At 44.6% G+C, this 23150-nt stretch overlaps 2 protein-coding genes across 9 annotated transcripts in view; one reads left to right on the plus strand and one right to left on the minus strand.

Moving 5' to 3' along the window:
* Nucleotides 1-2204, plus strand: part of LOC133402790 (voltage-dependent calcium channel subunit alpha-2/delta-4-like) — a 32042-nt gene extending 29838 nt beyond the window's left edge. For 7 of the 8 annotated variants that reach the window (XM_061676920.1, XM_061676922.1, XM_061676921.1 and 4 more), the window contains one exon: nucleotides 28-2204. In XM_061676920.1, coding sequence (XP_061532904.1) covers nucleotides 28-129 — 102 coding nt within the window. In that variant the 3' untranslated portion in view covers nucleotides 130-2204. The remainder of the gene's footprint in view (nucleotides 1-27) is intronic. The other variant, XM_061676919.1, reaches the window with a different exon arrangement.
* Nucleotides 1624-22506, minus strand: afg3l1 (AFG3-like AAA ATPase 1). The gene is made up of 16 exons (XM_061676929.1): nucleotides 21861-22506; nucleotides 20961-21045; nucleotides 20741-20838; nucleotides 19844-19993; nucleotides 19248-19319; nucleotides 17379-17503; nucleotides 17016-17286; nucleotides 15124-15261; nucleotides 10312-10465; nucleotides 7342-7449; nucleotides 6986-7111; nucleotides 6371-6481; nucleotides 5064-5179; nucleotides 4787-4987; nucleotides 3729-3923; nucleotides 1624-2618 (listed from the first exon to the last, which is right to left on the minus strand). Exons 1-16 carry the CDS (start codon nucleotides 22002-22004, stop codon nucleotides 2406-2408), a joined length of 2307 nt encoding a protein of 768 aa, XP_061532913.1. The 5' UTR covers nucleotides 22005-22506; the 3' UTR covers nucleotides 1624-2405.
* Nucleotides 22507-23150: the final 644 nt, after the last annotated feature.

Genomic DNA, 23150 nt, shown 5'->3' on the forward strand with positions numbered 1-23150 from the left:
TCTTTTGTGCGTGTGTGTTTGCACCAGGAAAACGCAAAGGATTGTGGGGGCGCCTGCAGCATCAGCCTGTCAATCAAGCTTTTCTCCGCCTCCCTGCTCCTTTCTGGGTCCCTCCTCCGCATGACGTAGCCACAGCGACTGGCCAATAAGGAGGCGGCGGTGGGTCCTGAAGCAGGAAGTAGATTTATTTGGGCAGATGGAGACAGACCTCGTTTCCTGTCAGCAGGGGAAGATTTCGCCAGAAAAGCAGAGCAGCTTGTTGCCGTGACGGGAGACATTTTGGGAGAAACTATGGCGCCCTCTGCTGGATAGATTTGATCTAAGCCTTTACTTCTTCTGGAGCAGGCTAAATGTTTTTTTTCTTAACATTGCTTAATGGAAACTATATTTGAGTAGCTAGAAAATTCACTACATAAAACCAATGGATTGATATCTAAGTTTCAAATTAGTCATTTTAATCCTACAAGAATCATTTTAGTGGAAAAGTTTTTTTTCTTTGTGAAATAAGGTCTTTGTAATAACAAAATTATGTGAGCTGTTTTTTTTAAAAAATGTATGTCAGACAAAATAAGTAATGATCCAATGAAAACATCCATCCATTTTCTTTACTGCTTCTCACGCAGGTCGCGGGAGGGGGTGTACACCCTGGACTGGTCGCCAGCCAATCGCAGGGCGCATCAAAACAAACAACCATACACACTCACCTACGGGTAATTTCGAGTCCTCAATCAACCTAGCACACATGTTTTTGGGATGTGGGAGAAAACCGGAGTGCCCGCAGAAGAGCCACGCGGGCACGGGGAGAACATGCAAACTCCACACAGGCGCGGCTGGGATTTGAACCCCGGTCCCCAGAAATGTGAGGCAGATGTGCTAACCGGTCACTCTCCGTGCCGGCCCAATGAAAACATTGATCAGGAAATCACTAAATTGTACAAGAATAAAGAAGCTGAAATTGTACTTGGAGCTTCATACAAAAAAGTCAATCTTATGAATGTCAGAAATGTAGTTTGTTGAAAACATTTTTTTTTTTTAAATGTAAAAAGACTCAACTTTACACAAATATAGTTGAAGTTTTCAAAAAGTTAGAATTGTAGATGTTTTTTTATTACTATTTGTTTTTATTTTTTAAAAAGTATCGTTAATAGCAACGTTTTGATGTAATTCTGCAATTCATTCTGGGGATAAAACGTCATAATACGACAGACAAATGTATTTTCTTTTCAATTTTTATTTTCTTTGATAAAAACAAAGTACTTTTGGGCAAAAAAAAAAATCTATCAAGTCAAGAAGAAAGCAGAATGTTCTGGTCAGTGTAAAAATGTTTAGTTTAGACCACTGACGTTTTATTCAGGAATTCAGAATCCAAAATGACAACTCTGAATAAATAAATAAATAAGCATGAATTTTAAATTTTTCGCCTTCATGTCAACTTTATTTTGTCATTCTCAAAATAAGTTAACTTCCAAAACGTTCATGTCACGTCACATCAGGCGGGGCCCGCAGCGCTAAGTCACTTGCGGTGATATTGGAATTTATTTTTTAAAAAACAGCTATTTTTATGAAATTATAGACAGATTATGGGGGGGGGGGTGATATGCATATGGAGTGTCTGCCCACCTGTCAAGTGTGAAGTCAATCTTTATTGTTATGTGATGATTTCTGAAAAATGTCTGTGAGCGGTCCCTTCTCAACGTTGCCCAATTGTGACATCACACTGAGGTCAATTTACATATGAACCACACCCACCTGAGTGTCTCAGCCAATGACATGATGATGCGGACATGACCAAGTTCCAGAACTAAAGAACCACTTTGGGTGAAACACTATTGTGTCAAAGTCAAAAGGTAAGCAGAGCTGCATCGTTAGCACAGATGAGCGTTTACTCGGCCTCAAACGATTCCGCCCACCGAACGAAATCCGGCCTGGACGACACGGAACCGCCCCTAAAACGAGCCGTTTCCCTGTGGCAAGAAATACGATGGACCCCGACTGCAAAATTCATGGCCACTACAATTGGATTTGATAATTGCAATTATTTTAATGGTAACCTAAAACATCCTTGAAAAGTGGGGATATACTGCCATTAAGCAAAACAAAAAGAAAAAGGTCCGCAGGTGCCGAGCTGCGAATATGCGAGGGTCCACTGTATGCGGCCATAATTCTTGATCCATGGGGCCTTTTGAGAGGGGGGGGGGGGGGGGGCATAATACGTCTCCTTTCGCATTAAAATTCTTTGTCTTAAGAGTTCACGCTGATGTCACGTGCCGTCAGAGAGCGCTTGGTGCGCGAGGACGTCTCCCTCTGACGGTGAAGAAATACAAAAACGCTCCACGACAATGACGGCGACAGGCGGGGCTCACGTTCAGAGGCGGGGTCGATCCGGCCCAATCAGCGCGCAGAGTCTAGCCGGCCCGCTGTTCGTCGCGAGCGTCGTCGGGCCCGCGCCGGCCGTTCCAGTCTCGCAGGCCGTCGGGGAGGCTGGTGTCCTCCTCGAAGCTTCCCGTGCCCTCCACGAAGTCCTCGTACGTGGACTTCTCCCGGAAGGGCCGCGGGCCCAGCAGCTCCAACATGTCCGCCTTGTCCAAGACTTCCTTCTCCAGCAGACGCTTGCCCACCTGAGCGCACGTGCGTCACAAGACTCTCACAAAACATCCGGTCCAGCCCCCTACAACCTTCCCAAAAACAAGCTTTTTGTTTTTAAAAGAAGAAAAAATAGCACGACAATTTGGTACTTTATAAAAACTAAGGATGCTCGATACCTAACCCTAGAAATTAGGCCGGAAACAGCCCAAAACCGATACCTGGTATTGGTACTCGCCCATCCTTAAAACAAACACACAGCGTAATACCATACAGTGCCCTCCAAATGTATTGGAACAGCAAGGTCAATTCTTGAACAAGGTCAACTCGGGTATGATAAACCACAGTTATGTTTTTACGGGGGGCAATCACTTTTTCACACAGGGCCATGTAGGTTTGGATTTGTTTTCTCCCTTAATAATGAAAACCTTCATTTGAAAAATTGCATTTTACATGCAAAAAAATAAGAAATCAAACAAGCAATCACTTTTTCAAACCACTGTAGGTGTTTCATTCTAATATGCTATGAGGGCTAATGATACAATTGTACAATACGGTAAATTTTTGCCACTGACCGGAGAATCATGACATCCTTGCAGGCCGTTACGTCAGCGCGTGCACACAAAGCAGAAGAACTTCATAAAATATGGATAATACTTCTTGTTTTGAGCATGTGGATAGCAGTGGTGCGTGTTATACATGGGTAGAAGGCTTTTCCTGATTTTTGGGGGGAAATTCTTTTTTTTTTTTGGGTTGGGGGGGGGGGGGGGGGCATATAATACTCCAGAGTGTATTATTCACCTGAAATTACAGTAATCATCTGATTAATAAAAAATATATAATGAATACAATCACTTGATTTTTGCTCCCTTAACGCTTATAATATAATAAATGACAGGCTGAACATTTTGACTGTTTTACGATACGTCAGTATTTATTGAACTTTTAAGAGAGAAAAACAGCTAACAGCCAACTTTTTGTGCGTTTTTTTTTTTTTAAATATCCGTTTGTTGTTGCTATGTGTAAAAAAAATTAACAAAATAAAACGGCCGCTTTTTGCCGATTTGAAAAGGGTTAATAAGGGCCCTCCAATTAATAAGTCGGTAAGCTCAGTAAGAACATGGCGGGAACCTTCCCGAACGTACCAGGTCCACCAGGTCCTTCTTGTCGCGGACCAGCAGGAGCGTGTGCGCGTACGCCCGCTCCACCAGGGCCCGGACCTCGTCGTCGATCAGCTCGGCCGTGGCCTCGCTGTACGGCTTCTCCAGAAGCATCTCGCCCTGCCGCGGCAGCTCGAACGACACCTGGCCCACCTTGTCGCTCATCCCGAACTGAACCACCTGACCGGCATCGCATAGGGGAACCTTCAATTACAGCCGTCAAACTAATCGACAACTCATCGATCGTCAAATTCATCAGGAACTATTTTGATCGTCAATGAATTGTTTAGAGCCCTTGTTTATATTAAACTTGTCCAAATCCTCTGATTTCAGTAATTATTCTCCAATTTCTGTCGTCCTCCCAGAAAGCAAACTGCTTATGTTTACGTTTTAAAAAATGAAGACATTTGCAAACATCTCCCTTTACTTTAGAAAACACCAATCGACATTTTTGCAGATTTTCTGAAAGATGGTACGGACCAAACCAGGAACTGAATCGTAATCAATTCATGGGAACATAAAAATATTTAAAAAATTAAACAATTGTTGACTCTATTATGCAAATCATCATTATTTGCAGCCTTGGTATGGGTAACGTGTAAATGACGTGGTTGAACCTGAAGCGGCCTTTAAGTGCGCATCGAACTAGTCGGCCTTCGTTGGCGTGAATCGGTAGCCAAGAAGTCACTCTCATGTTCCAAAAAATTACAGAGTATAACATCACTCCCTCTCGTGTCAAATTGCGCAATTCTTATTTCGTCACTAAACATTACAAACATCTGTTACTGAAGAGTAATTGTGGGAAAAATAATTTCTCAATGAACTTCAATGCAAAATCCATTTTTAATCTGATCATTCGATGAAGTTATAAATTCCAAAAATATTGGAAAGAGACAGCACGACATTCAACCTCGCATCGAAACGTGGGTGTGTGTGTGTGCGCGTGTAGGAGCGTGTGAGAGGGAGAAAAAGTGACAGTGAGAGACTAAGCGGGTAAAAGAGAACAAGTGAGCGAATGTGTGAGCAAGCGAGTGCACGCATACCTGCGCATAGGCGGACTGCGTGACCTTCTTGAGGTCGTCCTGCGCTCCGGTGGTGACGCGGCCGAAGAAGACTTGTTCGGCCACGCGGCCGCCCAGCATCATGCACATCCTGTCGAAGAGCTGCTCGCGGCTGTACAGGTACTGCTCGCGAGGGAGGTACTGCGCGTAGCCCAGGCCCTTCCCGCGGGGGATGATCGACACCTGGGGCAAGGGGAGGGGTTCGCGATGAGACGAGTCAGTCGGAGCCACGCCCAAAGCCCGCCCAAAGCCCGCCCACCTTGAGCAGCGGGTCGGCGTGCTCCAGAAACCAGCCGACGACGGCGTGGCCCGCCTCGTGGTACGCCACGGTCTTCTTCTCGTCAGGCTGAAGCACCTGTGTCTTCTTCTCCAGACCTGATCCACGCCGAGGAAAACAGGAAGGCAAACAAGGACCTTAACTAGGAAATGAGCAAGGGAGGGAACGGGAAGCGACGCAAGGAAGTTCATGTGGAAATGAGCAAGGAAGGGAAGAAGGCCGCCAAAGTGTGCCGAGGACATGGACCAATAAAGTGAGCCAAAGGAGTGAACCAGCAAGTTAGCTGCTGAAGTGAACGTCAAGTGAAACAAGGAAGCTAATTAGGAAACGAACAAGAAAGTGAATAGGAATTCAACCAAGGAGGTGAGCAAAGGAAATGACCCAAATATGCGGACCAGTGCACCAAGAAGTGAAAAAAGAAAGCGAGGAGGAAGAAAGCAAGGAGGAGAATCAGAAACAGAACCGAGTGCGCGATACGACAGGGAAGCGAGCAGCCGAACAAAACGTGGACCGGGGGCCCTTCGAGTCAAGTAAACAAAGAAGCGAAACAAGGGAGTAAAAGTAGCAAGTGAAGCAAGCGAGGAAACAGAACCAAGGAAGTAAACCAATAAACTGAACCGGGAAGTGTGCCAGCTGGTAAACCGAGGAAGTGAAGCAAGCAAGTGAATGGGGAAGGACCCATGAAAGTCGACAAGGAATAGAGCCAAGGATGTAAAACAAAAAAGCGAGCTCAGGAAGCGAAAGAGAAGTTGATCAAGGAAGTGACGAGGAAACAAAACAGGGAAATGGTTCTGGTTAGAAGAAAATCACCAATAGAAACAAGGAAGTGAACCAATAAAGTGAGCCAGGGGAATGAACGATGAATAGATTCAAGGACGTCAAACACTCAACCAAGAAGTTGACCGGGAAGTGAACCAGCTAGTGAATTAAGATAGTTAGCCAAGGAAATGAAAATAGCAAGTTAAGCTAGTAAGTGAACGAGGAAGGAAACACGCATGTGTAACAAGGAAGTTAACCGGGTATAGAAACAAGGACATGAACCAAGACGCAAGTCCGGGAAGTGGACGACAAATAGACGTAAAAAAAAGAGGAAAATAACCAAGAAGTGGACCAGGAAGTCAAACAAGGAAGTGAGCCAGCGAGTAGCGAGCCAAGGAAGTGAAAAGCTCAAGTGAACGAGGGAAAAAAAACAGGAAATTGAACCAGGAATAAAAGCAAGGAAGGAAACGAAGCACGAATAAAAAGCGAGGATAGGAAAGCAGGAAGAGAAAGGAGACTTCCGGACTGACCTCCGATGACCCTGTCGATGGCCTGCTCGAAGTGCGTGCGCTCGACGTGCCGGCCCAGGTGTCTCGCCGCGATCAGCGCCGCCTCGTTGCAAACGTTGGCGATGTCGGCTCCTGCGTCCGCCGCACACAAACGCGCATTTATGCCTCATTTTCATATCCTTTCATCAATAAGACAAGAGCGTAACGGCTTCAACGAGTAATTTGCATCATTGTAATCGGCACAATTTGAAGGGCAACGCGTCACCTGTGCAACTCAAACCATTTTTATCAAGCCGTTTATGTCTTTAGCGTTTTGCACTTTGGTCTTTAGCGTTATTCAAGAAGGCCGCCACCATTTGCTCTGTCGAGAAGGATTGCCTTTATTACGGATGCCTGAAATGTAAAATCCTCAAGGACGTTTTGAACATTGGAGTTCAGGCAAGGATAAGCGGCACAGAAAATGTATGGATGGACCTCAAGCGCGACTGTTTCAGCACATAGTTCCATAACCAAAGCCGCATCAACAAAAATGCTAAATGATGTGTCTTTACCGTTGGCGATCAAATGATACGAAAATCAGCTTTTCTTTTGGGGGTGAAAGTGGTCAACTGCGTGCGTGCGCGTGTCGTTACTTACCGGTGAATCCGGGCGTGGCTGCGGCCATCTTCCGGGCGAGCGTGTCCTTGTCGATGCCGGCGTCTAACTTGATGGGTCGCAGGTGCACTTTAAAGATGGACGCCCGCCCCTTGATGTCGGGAGGACCTGACGGGAGTCAACAAGAGCAACAACTTTTACTGCGACCGCCCCTCGCGGCGGTTCCCGATAACTGCGGACTGGTCGAAGCGAGTCACGTGACACCTCGACAGAGTTGTGAGAGTGAGAGAACAAGATAAAGAGAAAGAAAAGGCGCGTGAGATTGTTTGCGAGTGCGAGAGACGCCGAGGGCGCGAGCGTGAGAGACAAAGCAGCGGCAAAGCAGAGGTCGTCCTTACCGATGTAGATCTGCCTGTCGAAGCGTCCGGGCCTCATGAGCGCCGGGTCCAGGATGTCGGCTCTGTTGGTTCCGGCCAGGACCACCACGTTGGTGGCCGTGTTGAAGCCTGGCAAACAAAGCCACACCCGACGTCAGACGCCCACGCCACAGGGAGGAGGAAGAGATCTCCTCCTCGTCCTCCCTCGAGGTCTGGCGACCAGGCTCGTCACGGTCATTTTTCAAAAACGACGCATTGTTGTTAGGATTATTATTGTTATTCTAATTTCCTCTTATTTCTCTATTAATTTATGCATCTTTACTTTGTGATATGGATCCCCCTCCCTGTGTCTGAAACAAAGAATGAAGAGCGACAAGATTAGCCTGGTTCATACGGAGCCTTAAATTCGCTTTCGAAGCCCAAACTGAATGAAAACGCTCCATAGAAACACTTGACTCGGAATAAACGGGTCGAATCCGAACGGAGTTTCATTCAGTTTCACAGGGGTGGAATATTCCTTTTGCCAAACCGATCAGAAATACATTTTCACCATGTGGAAGCATCATGCCGGAGAGAACCGGGAAACGCTCTGCCTGCGCATGATTCGTCTGGACGTAAATGCGCGGTGACGTCATCGTTTATGCGCGCCGTCAATATGGCGCATGCGACACAGATCTTGTTTTTAATCAAGCGTTTTTTGGGGGGGGGGATAAATGTATAAAAACAATCCCAACTTCTGTGCTGAATCGATGACGGAAATGACGTGACGTTCACGACGAAGTGCGCATGTCGCACGGCTGTTCCGATCAAATGTAGCGCAGATCACGTGCACGCCCGATCGGAGGAGATCACGTCACATGGAAACAGTTGACCAGAGATCTTCAATCGGAATGACAAAAAAGTCTCCATGTAAACAAGACTACTGTGCGGCCGGTCCGCTGAAGACGAGCCCTTCACCCGTCAATCAAATAAACGTGGCCATTCGCCGTCGTCCGCCGGTCTGCCGTTAGCCCGCTAGCGGCTAATGGCGCAGCCAACTCTGTCGGCTCACCGCAATGACAATTTATCGAGTCTGGAGAAACGATCGTGTCCATTTTAACTGTAGGCGGGTCCCAAGCCGGATAAACGCAGAGGGTTGCGTCACGAAGGGCATCCGGCTTAAAACCTTGCCAAACAAATATGAGCATTCATCCAAAGAATTCCACACCGGATCGGCCGTGGCCCGGGTTAACAACGTCCGCCACCGGCACCGTCAACCTGCAGGGCGCCGGTGGAAATTCAACTACCGTGGGTCGAAGAAGAGGTGGAAAGCGAGTTCGTCGGCAGAAAGAGAAGAGGAAAGCACAGTGCCTTGAACTGAATGTGGGGACTTTGATAGGAAAATCTCGGGAGAAAAAGGATCGATACAGGTTGGCCAGACAGAGGGATAGAGATGGGAAGGATGTGCAGCAGGTTAGGCTGATTAAGGATAGAGATGGAAATATGTTGACTGGTGCCAGTAGTGTGCTAGATAGATGGAAAGAATACTTTGAGGAGTTGATGAATGAGGAAAATGAGAGAGAAGGGAGAGTAGAAGAGGCAAGTGTAGTGGACCAGGAATTGGCAATGATTAGTAAGGGGGAAGTTAGAAAGGCATTAAAGAGGACAAAAAATGGAAAGGCAGGTCCTGATGACATTCCTGTGGAGGTATGGAAGCATCTAGGAGAGGCGGCTGTGGAGTTTTTGACCAGCGTGTTCAATAGAATTCTAGCACGTGAGAGGATGCCTGAGGAAAAGTGTGCTGGTGCCCATTTTTAAGACCAAGGGTGATGTGCAGAGCTGTGGGAACTATAGAAGAATAAAGTTGATGAGCCACACAATGAAGTCATAGGAAAGAGTAGTGGAGGCTAGACTCAGGATAGAAGTGAGTATTTGCGAGCAACAGTATGGTTTCATGCCTAGAAAGAGTACCACAGATGCATTATTTGCCTTGAGGATGTTGATGGGAAAGTACACAAAGAAGGTCAGAAGAAGCTACATTGTGTCTTTGTAGATCTAGAGAAAGCCTATGACAGAGTGCCCAGAGAGGAACTGTGGTACTGCATGCGGAAGTCTGGAGTGGTAGAGAAGTATGTTACAATAATACAGGACATGTACGAGGGCGGCAGAACAGCGGTGAGGTGTGCTGCAGGTGTGACAGAAAACAAAGACCAAGGACGTCGGTAATTTGCGCTCCTCACAGATTTACACAACAGCGTACCATTACGCCGAGGAAACTGGAAGTCGCCTTTCACAGGTAAAAATATTTTGCGGGGGCTTTTTTCCCCAAATGGTATTTATTGATCGCACACATTTGGATGCTGACCGAAAAGTAAACCTCATGAAAACCGGTTAAGAAATGAGCAAGTTACAACTTAATTGCAATGTCCATGCCTAGACTTTGCTGGGAACGTCGACCCTCCCAACATGGCCACCACTTTGGCACGGCATTTAACCCGTTACACACAAAGACAATCTGGCCGTTTTTGTGCAGATTCTGCACCTTCCCGACCGAGTACATCAATGCCAGATGATCTTATGGCTTATAAAATAATCAAATAAGATTGTCCTTGGGTCTGAGGTGGTTGAAGAGTGAATTTGTCCCGATTTTAGGGTCCAAAACAGGTAGGGGTCGACAATCTTCAATAAGGAAAGCGTTCAATATTTACGACCACAACTCTACATGGGGGAGGCCGACGCCTTCAGAGTTGTGACGTGAAACGGAATCTAGCCAATCAAACATGTGCCCTGCGAAAAACTAAGCATAACACAAAACAAAAAACAAATATGTCCTACCCGATGTTGTATTTTGTATAAAATAAAATATACTGCTGTTTTCCTACAAAAAAGTAGGGGTAACAGGGGAGGAGAAAAAAAAAAACATATTTAAAAAAAAATAATAAAATTTAAAAAAAAGCTAAATTGCATTTTGGGGAGATTTTTTTTTTTGGCCATACCCTACTACCAACTGACCGTCCATCTCGACGAGGAGCTGGTTGAGCGTGTTCTCCTGCTCGCTCTGACCTCCGAAGTTTCCGCCACCTCGCTTGCGCCCCACGGCGTCGATCTCGTCGATGAAGAGGATGCACGGCGCGTTCTTCCTCGCCATGGCGAACATGTCCCTCACCTGCCGATCAATCAGACAGATGGACGGAGAATTTGCTGTCAGGAACGCCCGTGCGCCTTCGGCACACCGAGCGATGAGGCCGAACTCGACCCAACTGGACGATCAGAGTTGCGTAAATCAATACATATATACACACACATATGCGTGTGTCTGTTTATATGTGTATATCGAGATAAACATCTCTGGCTGTGAGGGAAAAACAGCGCCCCCTGGTGTTCTTCATGCTTTCAAGATCGCGGGCCGTCATTGTTGCGCTTGCATCTTTATCACCCTCTCTAAATAACATTTGTCAACACAATATCAAAAAAAAAAAAAACCCTGTCAAAAAAAAAAAAAACAACAACAAAGAATCCATCGTACCAAATCTATTTAAAATTATGATACACACACCCATTATATGTCACACTTAACATCCGTGTCTTGGAATGTCAATGGCATTCGATCACAGCCAAAAGAGAATTAAGATTATGGATTATACCACTAAATTGAAAACAGACCTCCTCTTATTACAAGAAACCCACCTTACTAAGTCAGAAGAAAAATGCCTCATTGACTCTAATTGCTCTCAGGTTATCTCGGCCTTTTATAACTGTAGACAAAGAGGAGTCTCAATACTAGTCCATAAAAGACTACATTTTACAATAAATACGACTGTAGCAGATCCAAAAGGCCGATATATAATTATACAGGCTACAATATTTAACAAGCTTTACACAATTGTCAATGTATAAGCTCCAAATAAAGATGATCCAGCCTTTTTTCCCATGCTCTTTTCACACTTGTTAAACTTGTCAGCCACTTCTACAATTATTATGGGAGGTGATTATAACCTAACGCTAAATCCCCCAATAGATTGCTCAAATCTGAAAAATGGTAATCAGCCACAATGCTCCAATATACTAGAGCAGTATATGGAATAACTTTGGTCTCGTTGACATATGGAGGCTGAAAAAAGGTACAAAAAGAGAATACACATTTTTCTCGTCAGTTCACCGCTCTTTCTCAAGAATAGATTTCTCTCTTTCAAACAATTCGGTAGCTCAAATTCTTATTCCCAAAATACAACCAATCATCATCAGTGATCACGCACCAATTTCTCTAAAAGTTGAATCAAATTTGGGACCCCCACCAACATGGCACTTCAACACGTCCCTATTGAAGGACCCAGATTTTGATTCTTTTGTGAGGAAGGAGAGGGATGAGTTTTTGAAATTTAACGACTCCCCAACCATATCCCCATCTCTGTTGTGGGAAACCGGGAAAGCGGTTTTGTTCTTTCGGTCACGACCCACAGCTCGTGACCATAGGTGAGGGTAGGAACGTAGATCGACCGGTAAATTGAGGGCTTGGCCTTTCGGCTTAGCTCCTTCTTCACCACAACGGACCGATACAAAGTCACCGAACCCCTGCCATACCCGAGTTTTTGCTTCAGCGACCACCAAAGTTGCATTCCGCTTGGCCAGCTGGCCACCCATCAGCTGCCTCAGGAGTCCCACAGCCCAAAAAGGCCCGATAAGACTCCTCCTTCAGATTGACAGCATCCACCAACGGGTTCGGGGATTGCCGCCGCAACAGGCATCGATCAACTTACGGCCGCAGCTCCGTTCGGCCACCTCAGCAATGGAGGCACGGAACATGGTCCAGACAACTTAGCTCCTAGGATCATTGGGGCACACAAACGCCTCCACCACGATAAGGTGACGGCTTCCAGTCTGCTTTATTCTTATTATAATAAACATAATGATGACTATTTACTGCCGTCTTATTGCAATGACTAGAATTAATAAGATTTACTGTTGAGAGGCAGAAATTACAAAGATTTGGACAAGTAAAACAAGGTCTCCAAAGGATTAATCGGTTATTAAAAATATTACAATACATTGTGCGTGCCTTGGCCGCCAAGGGGCAGTACAATACATGGATACATACTGTATACATGTACAGTTGTGCTGATAAGTTGACATATCCTGGCAGAATTTATGATTTCTTGGCCTTTTTTCAGAGAATATGAATGACAAAACAAAAACTTTTCTTTCACTCATGGTTGGTGCTTGGGTGAAGCCATTTATTATCAAACTATTGTGTTTACTCTTTTGAAATCATAATGACAACAGAAACTATGCAAACGACCCTGATCAAACGTTGACATTGCCTAGTTTTTCATAGCGAGGTTCAAGTTGCACTTACGGATTTAGCGCCGAACTGTATTTACTGACATTGGTTTTCCAGTGTTACAGAGCCCATGTGCTGATATCCTTTACACATTGATGTCGGTTTTTGACGCAGTGCCGCCTGAGGGATCGAAGGTCACCTGTTCCCAATTAGCCTGTTCACCCAGTTGGTTGACATGATGACTAGGAGAAAGGTCGATATATTGTATGTCCAGGAAATCAGGTGGAAAGGCAGTAAGGCTATAAATTTAGGGGTAGGGTTTAAATTATTTGACCATGGTGTAGATGGGCAGAGAAATGGAGTCGGGGTTATTTTAAAAGAAGAGTTGGCTAAGAATGTCTTGGAGTTGAAAAGAGTATCAGATGGAGTGATGAGGCTGAAACTTGAAATTGAGGGTGTTTTGTATAATGTGATTAGTGGCTATGCCCCACAGGTAGGATGTGACCTGGAGGTGAAAGAGAAATTCTGGAAGGAGCTAAACGAAGTATTTCTGAGCATCCCAGACAGAGAGAGAGAGAGTCGTGATGGGTGCAGATTGTAATGGACATGTCGGTGAAGGAAATAGGGGTGATGAAGAAGTGATGGGTAAGTACGGCATCCAGGAAAGGAACTTGGAGGGACAGATGGTGGTAGACTTTGCAACAAGGATGAAAACTTTTTTGCAGAAGAGGCACGAACATTGGGTGACCTACAAGAGCAGAGGTAGAAGCACGCAGGTGGATTACATCTCGTGCAGACGATGTCATCTGACGGAGGTTACCGACTGTAAGGTAGTGGTAGGGGAGAGTGTGGCTAGACAGCATAGGATGGTGGTGTGTAAGATGACTGGTGGTGGGGAGGAAAATTAGGAAGACAAAATCAGAGTAGAGAACCATGTGGTGGAAGCTGAGACAAGACGAGTGTTGTGCACCTTTTCGGGAAGAGGTGAAACAGGCTCTCGGTGGACAGGAGGAGCTTCCAGAAGACTGGACCACTACAGCCAAGGTGATCAGAGAGGCAGGCGGGAGAGTACTTAGTGTATCTTCTGGCAGGAAAGGAGAGAAGGGAGACTTGGTGGTGGAACCTCACAGTACAGGAAATCATACAAAGAAAAAGGTTAGCGAAGAAGAACTGGGACACCGAGAGGACCGAGGAGAGGCGAAAGGAAAACATTGAGATGCGACGTAGGGCAAAGGTAGAGGTGGCAAAGTCCAAACAAGAGGCATATGATGACATGTATGCCAGGTTGGACACTAAAGAAGGAGAAAATGATCTATACAGGTTGGCCAGACAGAGGGATGGAGATGGGAAGGATGTGCAGCAGGTTAGGGTGATTAAGGATAGAGATGGAAATATGTTGACTGGTGGGAGAGAGTAGTGGAGGCTAGACTCAGGACAGAAGTGAGTATTTGCGAGCAACAGTATGGTTTCATGCCTAGAAAGAGTACCACAGGTGCATCATTTGCCTTGAGGATGTTGATGGGAAAGTACACAAAGAAGGTCAGAAGGAGCTACATTGTGTCTTTGTAGAGCTAGAGAAAGCCTATGACAGAGTACCCAGAGAGGAACTGTGGTACTGCATGCGGAAGTCTGGAGTGGCAGAGAAGTATGTTAGAATAATATAAGACATGTACGAGAGCAGCAGAACAACGGTGAGGTGTGCTGTCGGTCTGACAGACGAATTTAAGGTGGAGGTGGGACTGCATCAGGGATCAGCCCTGAGACCCTTCCTGTTTGCAGTGGTGATGGATAGGCTGACAGATGAGGTGAGACTGGAATCCCCATGGACCATGATGTTTGCAGATGACATTGTGATCTGCAGTGAAAGCAGGGAGCAGCTGGAAAAACAGTTAGAAAGATGGAGGCATGCACTGGAAAGGGGAGGAATGAAGATTAGCCAAAGTAAAACAGAATATATGTGCAGAAATGAGAGGGGTGGTGGGGGAAGAGTGAGGGTACAGGGAGAAGAGATAGCGAGGGTGGAGGACTTTAAATACTTGGGGTCCACCGTCCAGAGCAATCCAGAGATGTCAGTGCAAGGGTCTGTCAGGAGCCCAGAAACTCGCTGAACCTTTATACACGCACGTACGCACGCATACACACACACTGATTACAAGCAGACAAATGACAGGTGTGGATGGTTACCTTAAGTAGCCATTCAAACCCATTTGTGTCAACTTGTGTGCATGTTATCAGGCCAAAATCTCAAGGGAGATATCAACTTTTGATCAGGCTCATTTGTGTAGCTTCTGTTGTCATTATGAGTTCCAAAGAGGAAACAGTTGTTTGATAAGAAATGGCTTCACCCAAGCACTAACCATGAGTGAAAGAACAGGGTTTTTTGTGTTATCATTCATATTCTCTGAAAAATGGCCAAGAAATCAGAAATTCTGCCAGGGTATGTCAACTTAGAAAAATAAAGAAATAAACAAATACATCGCTTATCGGTCAAGGTATACTGAACTCCACTCCTCTCACAACCTTCAGTGTCGGTTTCTTGCGCTCACCCTGGCGGGACCGACGCCCACGAACATCTCCAAGAATTCCGAGCCGTTGACGGTGATGAAGGGAACGTTGGCCTCACCGGCCGTGGCTTTGGCTAAAAGAGTCTTCCCGGTACCGGGAGGCCCGGACAGCACAGCACCCTAAGAAAACGCACACAAGCGCACACGTTTACCATAATTACTCCTCTAACTCCAAAATCAGGAATTCCCTTCCATCTATGTATAATATACACTACTGTTTTGCGGCTATGCATGCGCAAAACATGAAGTACTGTCCATATTTATTATTTTGTACAAAAATATATATTAAATTCTGCTCTGTGCATGCGCTGACGTCCATGACGCTTCCTCAGCACGCGTTTCTACTCCAGTTCTCATATTAGTAAAGAACAAAGACGGTGATCAACTCAAATCAACGCTCAATAATACGCTAAGTAAGTATAACATTGGAAATTAGTACTGTTGAAAACACGATACTCTTACCGGGTAGGAGCTTTTCTTTGGATTGCCTCCATAATCTCACATTAGCTTTGTTTATGTCTAACTGCTTCACGCTTCGTTTCTAATGGCAACAGTGATCACGCTCTGCTTAAAAGGAGCAGAGTAACTTGGCCTTTTTTTTTTTTACCGTGGGCGATACAAGAAATAAATCTGATGGTGTAAAGCAGACGTGGGAGCAACAGATATAGGATATGGCGGCATCTGTGAAGACATCATGCAGCGAAAATTGACCATATTCTATAAATTTACATATCAAATTGGAATGAAAGATCTTCCTCACAACACCTAGATACCGGTATACATCCATACAATGTGACAAAATGTTTTCATTTTCCTTACACCAATGTATAATGCGCAATGACGACATATTTGGGTCACTTAGTGAGAGGGGGGGGAAAGAAAAAAAAAAAAAAAAAAAAAAAAAAAAAAAAAAAAAAGCCACGACGTGATTTGAAGTCGTCACGACGACATTTAAAGTCAACAGCTCGCTATTTAAAATCACCATGATGAAATTAAAGTCATCATGATTTAAAGTCAACAATTGATGAGGATCCCAGTTAAAATAACGTCAACAATTGATGACCAACGGTCGTGAGGGACTCACTCGCTACGCCAGGACACGCTCGCATCAATTGTTGATTTTTATCCTCATGTCAGTTTTGTGACTTTAAATCTCTTCATGACTTGAAATTTCATCGTGACTAGAGATGGACCGAAATTAAAATTCTTGACCGAAACCGCCAAAAAAAAAAAAAAATTATAATAAAAAATTAAAAGAAATACATGGCCGAAAACCGAAACACCAAAAGAAAATACCAATAAATCAATAAACTTTATTTGTAAATGCTTTTCATACCCAAAAAAATGCAACACAAATCAAACTATTTTATGATGTTAAATTGTTGAACATTTAAAAATGAGAATGTATTAAGGATCGTGTTTGCATAAATTTTTTGACTAAAGGGACATTTGTCCAAGAACAAGCATTTATTTCCAACTTATTTGTAAATATGAAAAAATTTCTCTGTATTTTTTCTGTGGATGCTAAAGCAAGATAATGCTGGGTAAAAACGAGAAAATAGTTTCAAAGCTTGTTTCTCGACAGGAGAAAAAAAAATTGTGTTGAATAATGTCATTGGCATTTTGATTTTTCTATAAGCAAAAGCGGGGGAAAAAGGATTAAAATTTGAACATTTTATTTTATTTACTTATCACTATGGTATTCAGTGCTTTGTTTTGTCATGTAGTTTTATATGTCGTGTGTTTAAATGATTTGTGACCTCTGTGTTTGAAATGTACTCTAATAAATACATTTGGATTGGAGATTGGATTTTTATGGAGGAAAAAAACAAACATTTAATTTGAAAACTACACGAGCCAGCCAGAGGTGGCACCTTGGGGATCTTGGCTCCGAGGTTCTGGTACTGCTGCGGGTTCTTCAGGAAGTTGACAAACTCCAGGATCTCCAGCTTGGCCTCCTCGCAGCCCGCCACATCCTTGAACTTGACTTCGATGTTGTCCTTCATCATCTTCGCGGTGGACTCGCTCATGCTGAAGGGCCCGCCCCTGCCGCCCCCAGGACCCGCCCCCATGGGTCCGCGGCGCAGGGTGAAGAGCAGGAAGCCGATGAGGAGCAGCGTGGGAATCATGCTCATCAGGAAAGACCTGCATGCGCGCACGCACACAAAAACAGAAACGGCACGTCGAGGCGCCGGGGGAACGACGAGCATCGTGAGGCGGTTCTGTGCGGCGCTGACCCGTCGCTCTCGGAGCTGTAGACCACAGCGGGCCGGCGAGACGCCTCCATGCCGAGCTCCAAGTGGGCCGTTTCCAGGTTCCTCTCGAACGTGTCCACACTGCCGATGTTGAACCACACGTAGGTCTGCGGACGCACACGGAAACGCACGCAATTTTCACACTTTTCGAGACAAAAGTCGTGCTGCTACAATAAATTCTGATTTTACAGTGGAGGGAAAAGTTGTGGTCTTATGAAAATAAACTTGATTTTTCTGATGAAAAAAATCAGTCATGAGCTTTTAATAAGAGGTATTTTGTCAGAATAAAAAACAATAAAAAATAAATAATCCAAATAAATAAATAAATATTTTTCGTCACTACACTGCAGATATCAGCTCTTGCGAGGGTTGTCCGGAACCTAACCTCCACGATTAACGAGGGATTGCACGACACAACTCAAATATAGACATTTTTTTTTAAAAATAAAATCACAATGTCGCTCCCCCCCCCCCCAATATGGTGCAGTCCTACATTACCAGAGGTGGGTAGCGTAGCCAAATTGTACTCAAGTAAGAGTACTATTACTTTGGAATAATATGACTCAAGTAAAAAGTAGTCATCCAAATATTTACTTGAGTAAGAAAGTACTCAGTCAAAAACCTACTCAAGTAAAGAGTAACTCGTGAGTAACCTCTAATTAAAATTATTATTATTTTTTTTTTTAATGAGAGCATGTGAAAGTCAAATTAAATGAAAATAATATATTGGAATCCACACACACTTGCCACTATTTCAATTTTAAACTACCCAAAAAGCAACAACACATGCATTGGGCCCGACACAAACCTTATTTGCTTTATTCACTTCAATGACCGAATGAAGAAGCCGATTGCTGAACACACTTAGTGATAGTGTGTGTGTGTGTGTGTGTGTGTGTGTGCGCGTGCGTCTGTGTGCGTGCGCGCAGGTGAGAGAGAGCGAAACAGCTATAAGTTAGCACAACGCGTTTCCTCAAGTTAGAAGCGGGCTGAAATAACCACGTTTGCGCAGTCACCATTTAAGACTGCCGCATAACAAAACGGTTGCTTTTCGGGGTCTGTAAAGTAAACAGTCGCACGGCATACCCGCGACCTGCGTGAGGATCAGCGGTGTGGAAAATGGATGGACGGACAGAAAATTTAGGGATGCACCAATACCACTTTTTCTCAGCCCAAGTGAGGGTATGAGTATTTACATTTGAGTATTGGCCAATACTGAGTACAATACTTCATAATGCAATTGTCTTGAGAATTTGGTCATTGTTATATCATCTCTCTGCATATCTCGCAGCACTGTATATGTTCTTATGTACATTATTTAGAGGTATACACAGCGACATCAAATCCTATCCGTTAGCCCATCTATGACGGTTTGCATCACGTGTTAGCATTAAGCTAGCGTCGAGTAAGCTTTGCGTTTGTACAGTTTAGTGTGTTTGGGTGATTATACAGCGTGTGTAATTGTTTTCATTGTGTGTTTGGCTTGAAGGTAAACTTGAACTGGGGTGTCAATGAACAGCTTGAAGAAAGCAAAGTTGGAGTCCTTTTTCGAGAAACTGTTAGCCGCTTTCTGCTAAAGTACACACTGCACGCTCAGGGAGGGCAGAATCGTAAGCGGTATCGGGTGGGAGTATTGGAAGGTTTTTACGAGTCCGAATACAGTGTACAGGAAGTACGGTGGTTACTAAGGGTGCCTTGTTGTGCCGTGTAACCACGTATCCGTACACCGCGCAGCAACTATTTCATTGCGCGCTGTTGGTAACCTACAAAGGTCAAACCTTGAGGTTCCACAATAACGTCTGACGACCTGAGAACGACTGGATGAAACAGCCTCGCCACCTTTGCACTCACCCCTTTGGTGTCTCCGCCAGGCACCAGAATGACACGCACGTACTGCTTGTTGACCACCTCCAGACGATCCACCTGAACACAAAAAGTCCTCATCAAGCCTCCCCCGCCGCTAATGAATGAATGAATGAACAGATAAGAAGCTGATGCGGGGGGGAAAAATGACTTGGTTATTTATGTTTTTACCCAAAAGGACAAAGGACTATTAAGCTCAGGAAATAGGAGAATTTTCTCCAATTCACACTTTTTAGTTGATAATCAACATTAACATTGAAAATTTGAGGTGGTAAATATTATTTACTGGACAGTGGGAAAATATATGGACAGTAACTTAAGCTGTACGATAATTGTAACAGATTTAAAAAGCAGGACAAATTTCAGTCAGCCTTTGTCCAAACTGAAGTGACATCCAATACATGAGTTGATTTGTATGTGACGGGCCCGCTTGGACCGGCGTTGCCTTGGACCACGCCGTTGTGCTCAGCACACGTCACCGAACTGCCATGTGTGCTGGATCGCTCGGCTTGTTTTACACATATGTAAGGCGAGTCTTGTCAAAAACAATTCCTACGCCAGAGTACGTTACGCCACGGCCTTACGATGCCGCGGCCCAGGTAGCGGTGCACAAAGTCCTTCCAGCTGATCTCCCGGCCGTTGTCGCGGAAGTACACGTAGAGCAGCGCGGAGGCGGCGCCGGCCACCGTGACGGCCAGGTAGCGGAAGTCCTTCTCGTCCCACGGGAAGTCGCCCTGGACGCAGACAGGAAGAGCAACAACATTAACAGGAAGTCAAGTTGCGCGCGCACGCTTTGAGATTCATCCAAACTCTGGTGTACATGACTTCCTCATATTTTTGTCATATTTTAATTATGTTTACATCATATAGTCGTCTCACATGTACGCCATGTTTGTTTGTATATGTTCACATTCTGTAGTCGCAAATTCAAATATTTCCAGATTTTTAACTAGGATAGGCAGATTTTTTTTAAATATTTGCTGTTTGCGGATTTCCTAATGGAATTTGTTTTTTGTAGTAAATTCTTATTTTTAAAGTTACTTCATGTAACCCATTGGTTAATAGTAAATGGGTCAATTTTGCCTCATACCTACCGTTGCTGAGTATTGTTCTCTGTTAGGGTCATATCACTTCATCAAGCCTTTTCTAAGATTGCATACTACAAAATAAGTAAAGTATGTATGACGATTGCCGATACTGGATCGGACCGATATCGGCCAAAATTCAAGGCTGCATTACCGATATCGGATCGGCGGTGGAAAAAGTTGGATCGGGACATCCGTATTTGGCCGTGCCGGCCGGAAGCGCTTTGACGTGTTTCGATGAATGCAGAAGTTCATTGCGCATATAGCAGATGATAAACCTTTTGTAGTTGCGTTTTATCGTAGAAGATAGCTGGGACAGGCTCAAACATGCAGAAGTCCCGCTTTTGTCGTGTTCTGTGTGAAAGTCAAAGACTTCACGGATCGAACGCCGCAAACCTTCTGCATTCGACTCCACCAGTCCTTCTTTTCTCCTCCTCCTCTCTTCCCGCCTCCTGCCCGGCCTCCTCGTCCTCCTCCGCTTTCTCCTTTCCCATCTGGAAGTCACAGATAATGCAAGTGATCATCCAAAATCAAAAGACACGCTTCTTGCGTTGCCGTCAGACGTTTGCGGAGGAGGGTAAAGCGTGGAAGCGACTCTATCCGGGTCGGCGTTCACCTTTGGGCTCACTGGAATCAAGACGTCGCTGAGCAAGCCGGAAGCTGCGCGTGGACAGGAGGTCGCCCCGAGCTCGACACGCGCTCTAACAAAGCAAACAAAACAAGCCCGAGCTTAGTCGCAGGTGTCAGAAACGGTCAGGACACAATATGCAAATCAACGTGAACAAAATAATATCGCCTCATTATGCTACAAAACTCAGGAGACAACATGAACATCTTTTAGTTTTGAGGTCACTGGTTCGAGTTGCGCATAAGAATTATAACGGCTTATGAACTTACTGTCCTTTTTCGAGTCATTATTATTTTAACTGACAAGCGGCGTCGCAATAGGAGCACATTGATTTCCAATTTTAGCATTTAAACTACGTCAACGTTATGTGAGCACGAAGTCACCTTTACGAGGAGTTAGCTATTAGCTCGTTAGCTTAGCAGTGACGCCGGCTAAGTGGCTCTTTTAGGAAACAACATTTCTCTATTTTAGAGACATTTGTTGTGGTGGAAGCAATACATGAGCTTGGAAGACAAAGGGCATTTTGTCACAGAGTGTTTCTCGTTAACTGTTAATAGTCCAAAAGTAATTAAAATTAGTCAAGTACAACACATCACAGAGACGAAACTATAGCCCTATAATACTTGTAATACAAACAAAATACATGTATTTTCAAGCTATTTAATCCTTACTTTGTTCAGTAAAAATGTAGTTTATATATATATATATATATATATATATATATATATATATATATAGTTTTGACCATAGAAGAGGGATCGACTCAAATTTTAACCTACTGCGGTTGTCCAAATGGAGTCTTTAGGTTAACAGAAGAGGTTAAAAACCATGATTTTCAAACACATAAAAACCAATAATAAAATGTGTAACTTCAGGAGTGTCAATTACCGGCGGCACGGCGAAGCCTGTGTAGCCGACAATCAAGCGACGTCCTGCCGCTACGGCGTCCAGCCGAGTCGTGACAAGCGCAGCCCGGCAGCACAGACGCCGACCGGCGGCCGCCGCCGAGAGAAGCCGGAAAAGTTGAGACATCCTCCCTGTGCCACCCGCCAAACCTCCGACCAAACAGGAGGAATAAAATCAATCTTCTCCGAGTCCGTTTGTGCTCTTTTACCTCCTCATCGTTGTTGTGTTATTGGAGAGGGCGCAACGTGAAATGTCAACTGCGATGATGATGCAAAGACCCGGAGGGCGGCCTCCTTTAACGCCTGACTAGAAATTTTGAAATGAAACACAGACGTACTTGTTTTAAAATATTTTAACGTGTATTCGATCAATAATAGGTCTTTTATAAACTACTTTTGTTTTCTAAAAAAAACATATCAAGAGTGAATTCAATTCTACGATGGTTTAATTAAAACCGGGCCCCACCAAGGAGTAGAGGGGGCCTCATTGTCTAACTTCTCTCTGGTTGGTGGAGAGTGGAGAGAAACAATCGCCTGCCCTATGTTTGAAAACACAACAAAAGGAGCGTGCCTTTTTTAAATATACATTCCATCCGTCCATGTTCTGAGCCGCCTATCCTCACAAGGGTCGCGGGGGTGCTGGAGCCTATCCCAGCTATCATCGGGAAGGAGGCGGGGTACACCCGGAACTGGTTGCCAGCCAATCGCAGGGCACACACAAACAATCATTCGATCGATCCCAGGTCCTCAGAACTGTGAGACAGACGTTCTAACCGGTCGTTCACCTTGCATAATAACTTCATTAGGATAGAAATATATTTATTTACAGCACAATCAATTTACGTAATTCATTCCAGCGAAACAATAAGACAGCGGTTTGGATTTGTAGCGTTTGTGACTCAATCTTACAGCCAATAAGAAAAAGTTACAAAACACAAAATAAAAAAGGATCAGCGGTTAAAGGGTGGGCAAAGAATGGCACAAAGGCCACATACGACAACAGGTTGAATATTTAAAATAAACATTGCGAAACACTTCACGTTTGTATCGATTTGCTCAACCCTCTGTAGCCGTAGCGTCACGTGACCAAAACCCGGAAAACAGGTTGTCGGACTTCCTGTCCTGTGTATGCTAGGCTAAAGGGCACGACTTTGGGTTGATGACATGATCGTTTGAGGCCAAACTTGCTAAAAAGGTGGTCATCTTAATGGCTGGTGTCTTCGGACAAAAAATAAAAACTTATACCATTCATTTATACAAATATATGACACGT

The sequence above is a fragment of the Phycodurus eques genome, chromosome 5 (assembly GCF_024500275.1).
Source record: "Phycodurus eques isolate BA_2022a chromosome 5, UOR_Pequ_1.1, whole genome shotgun sequence".
In the NCBI taxonomy this organism is placed as follows: Eukaryota; Metazoa; Chordata; class Actinopteri; order Syngnathiformes; family Syngnathidae; genus Phycodurus; species Phycodurus eques.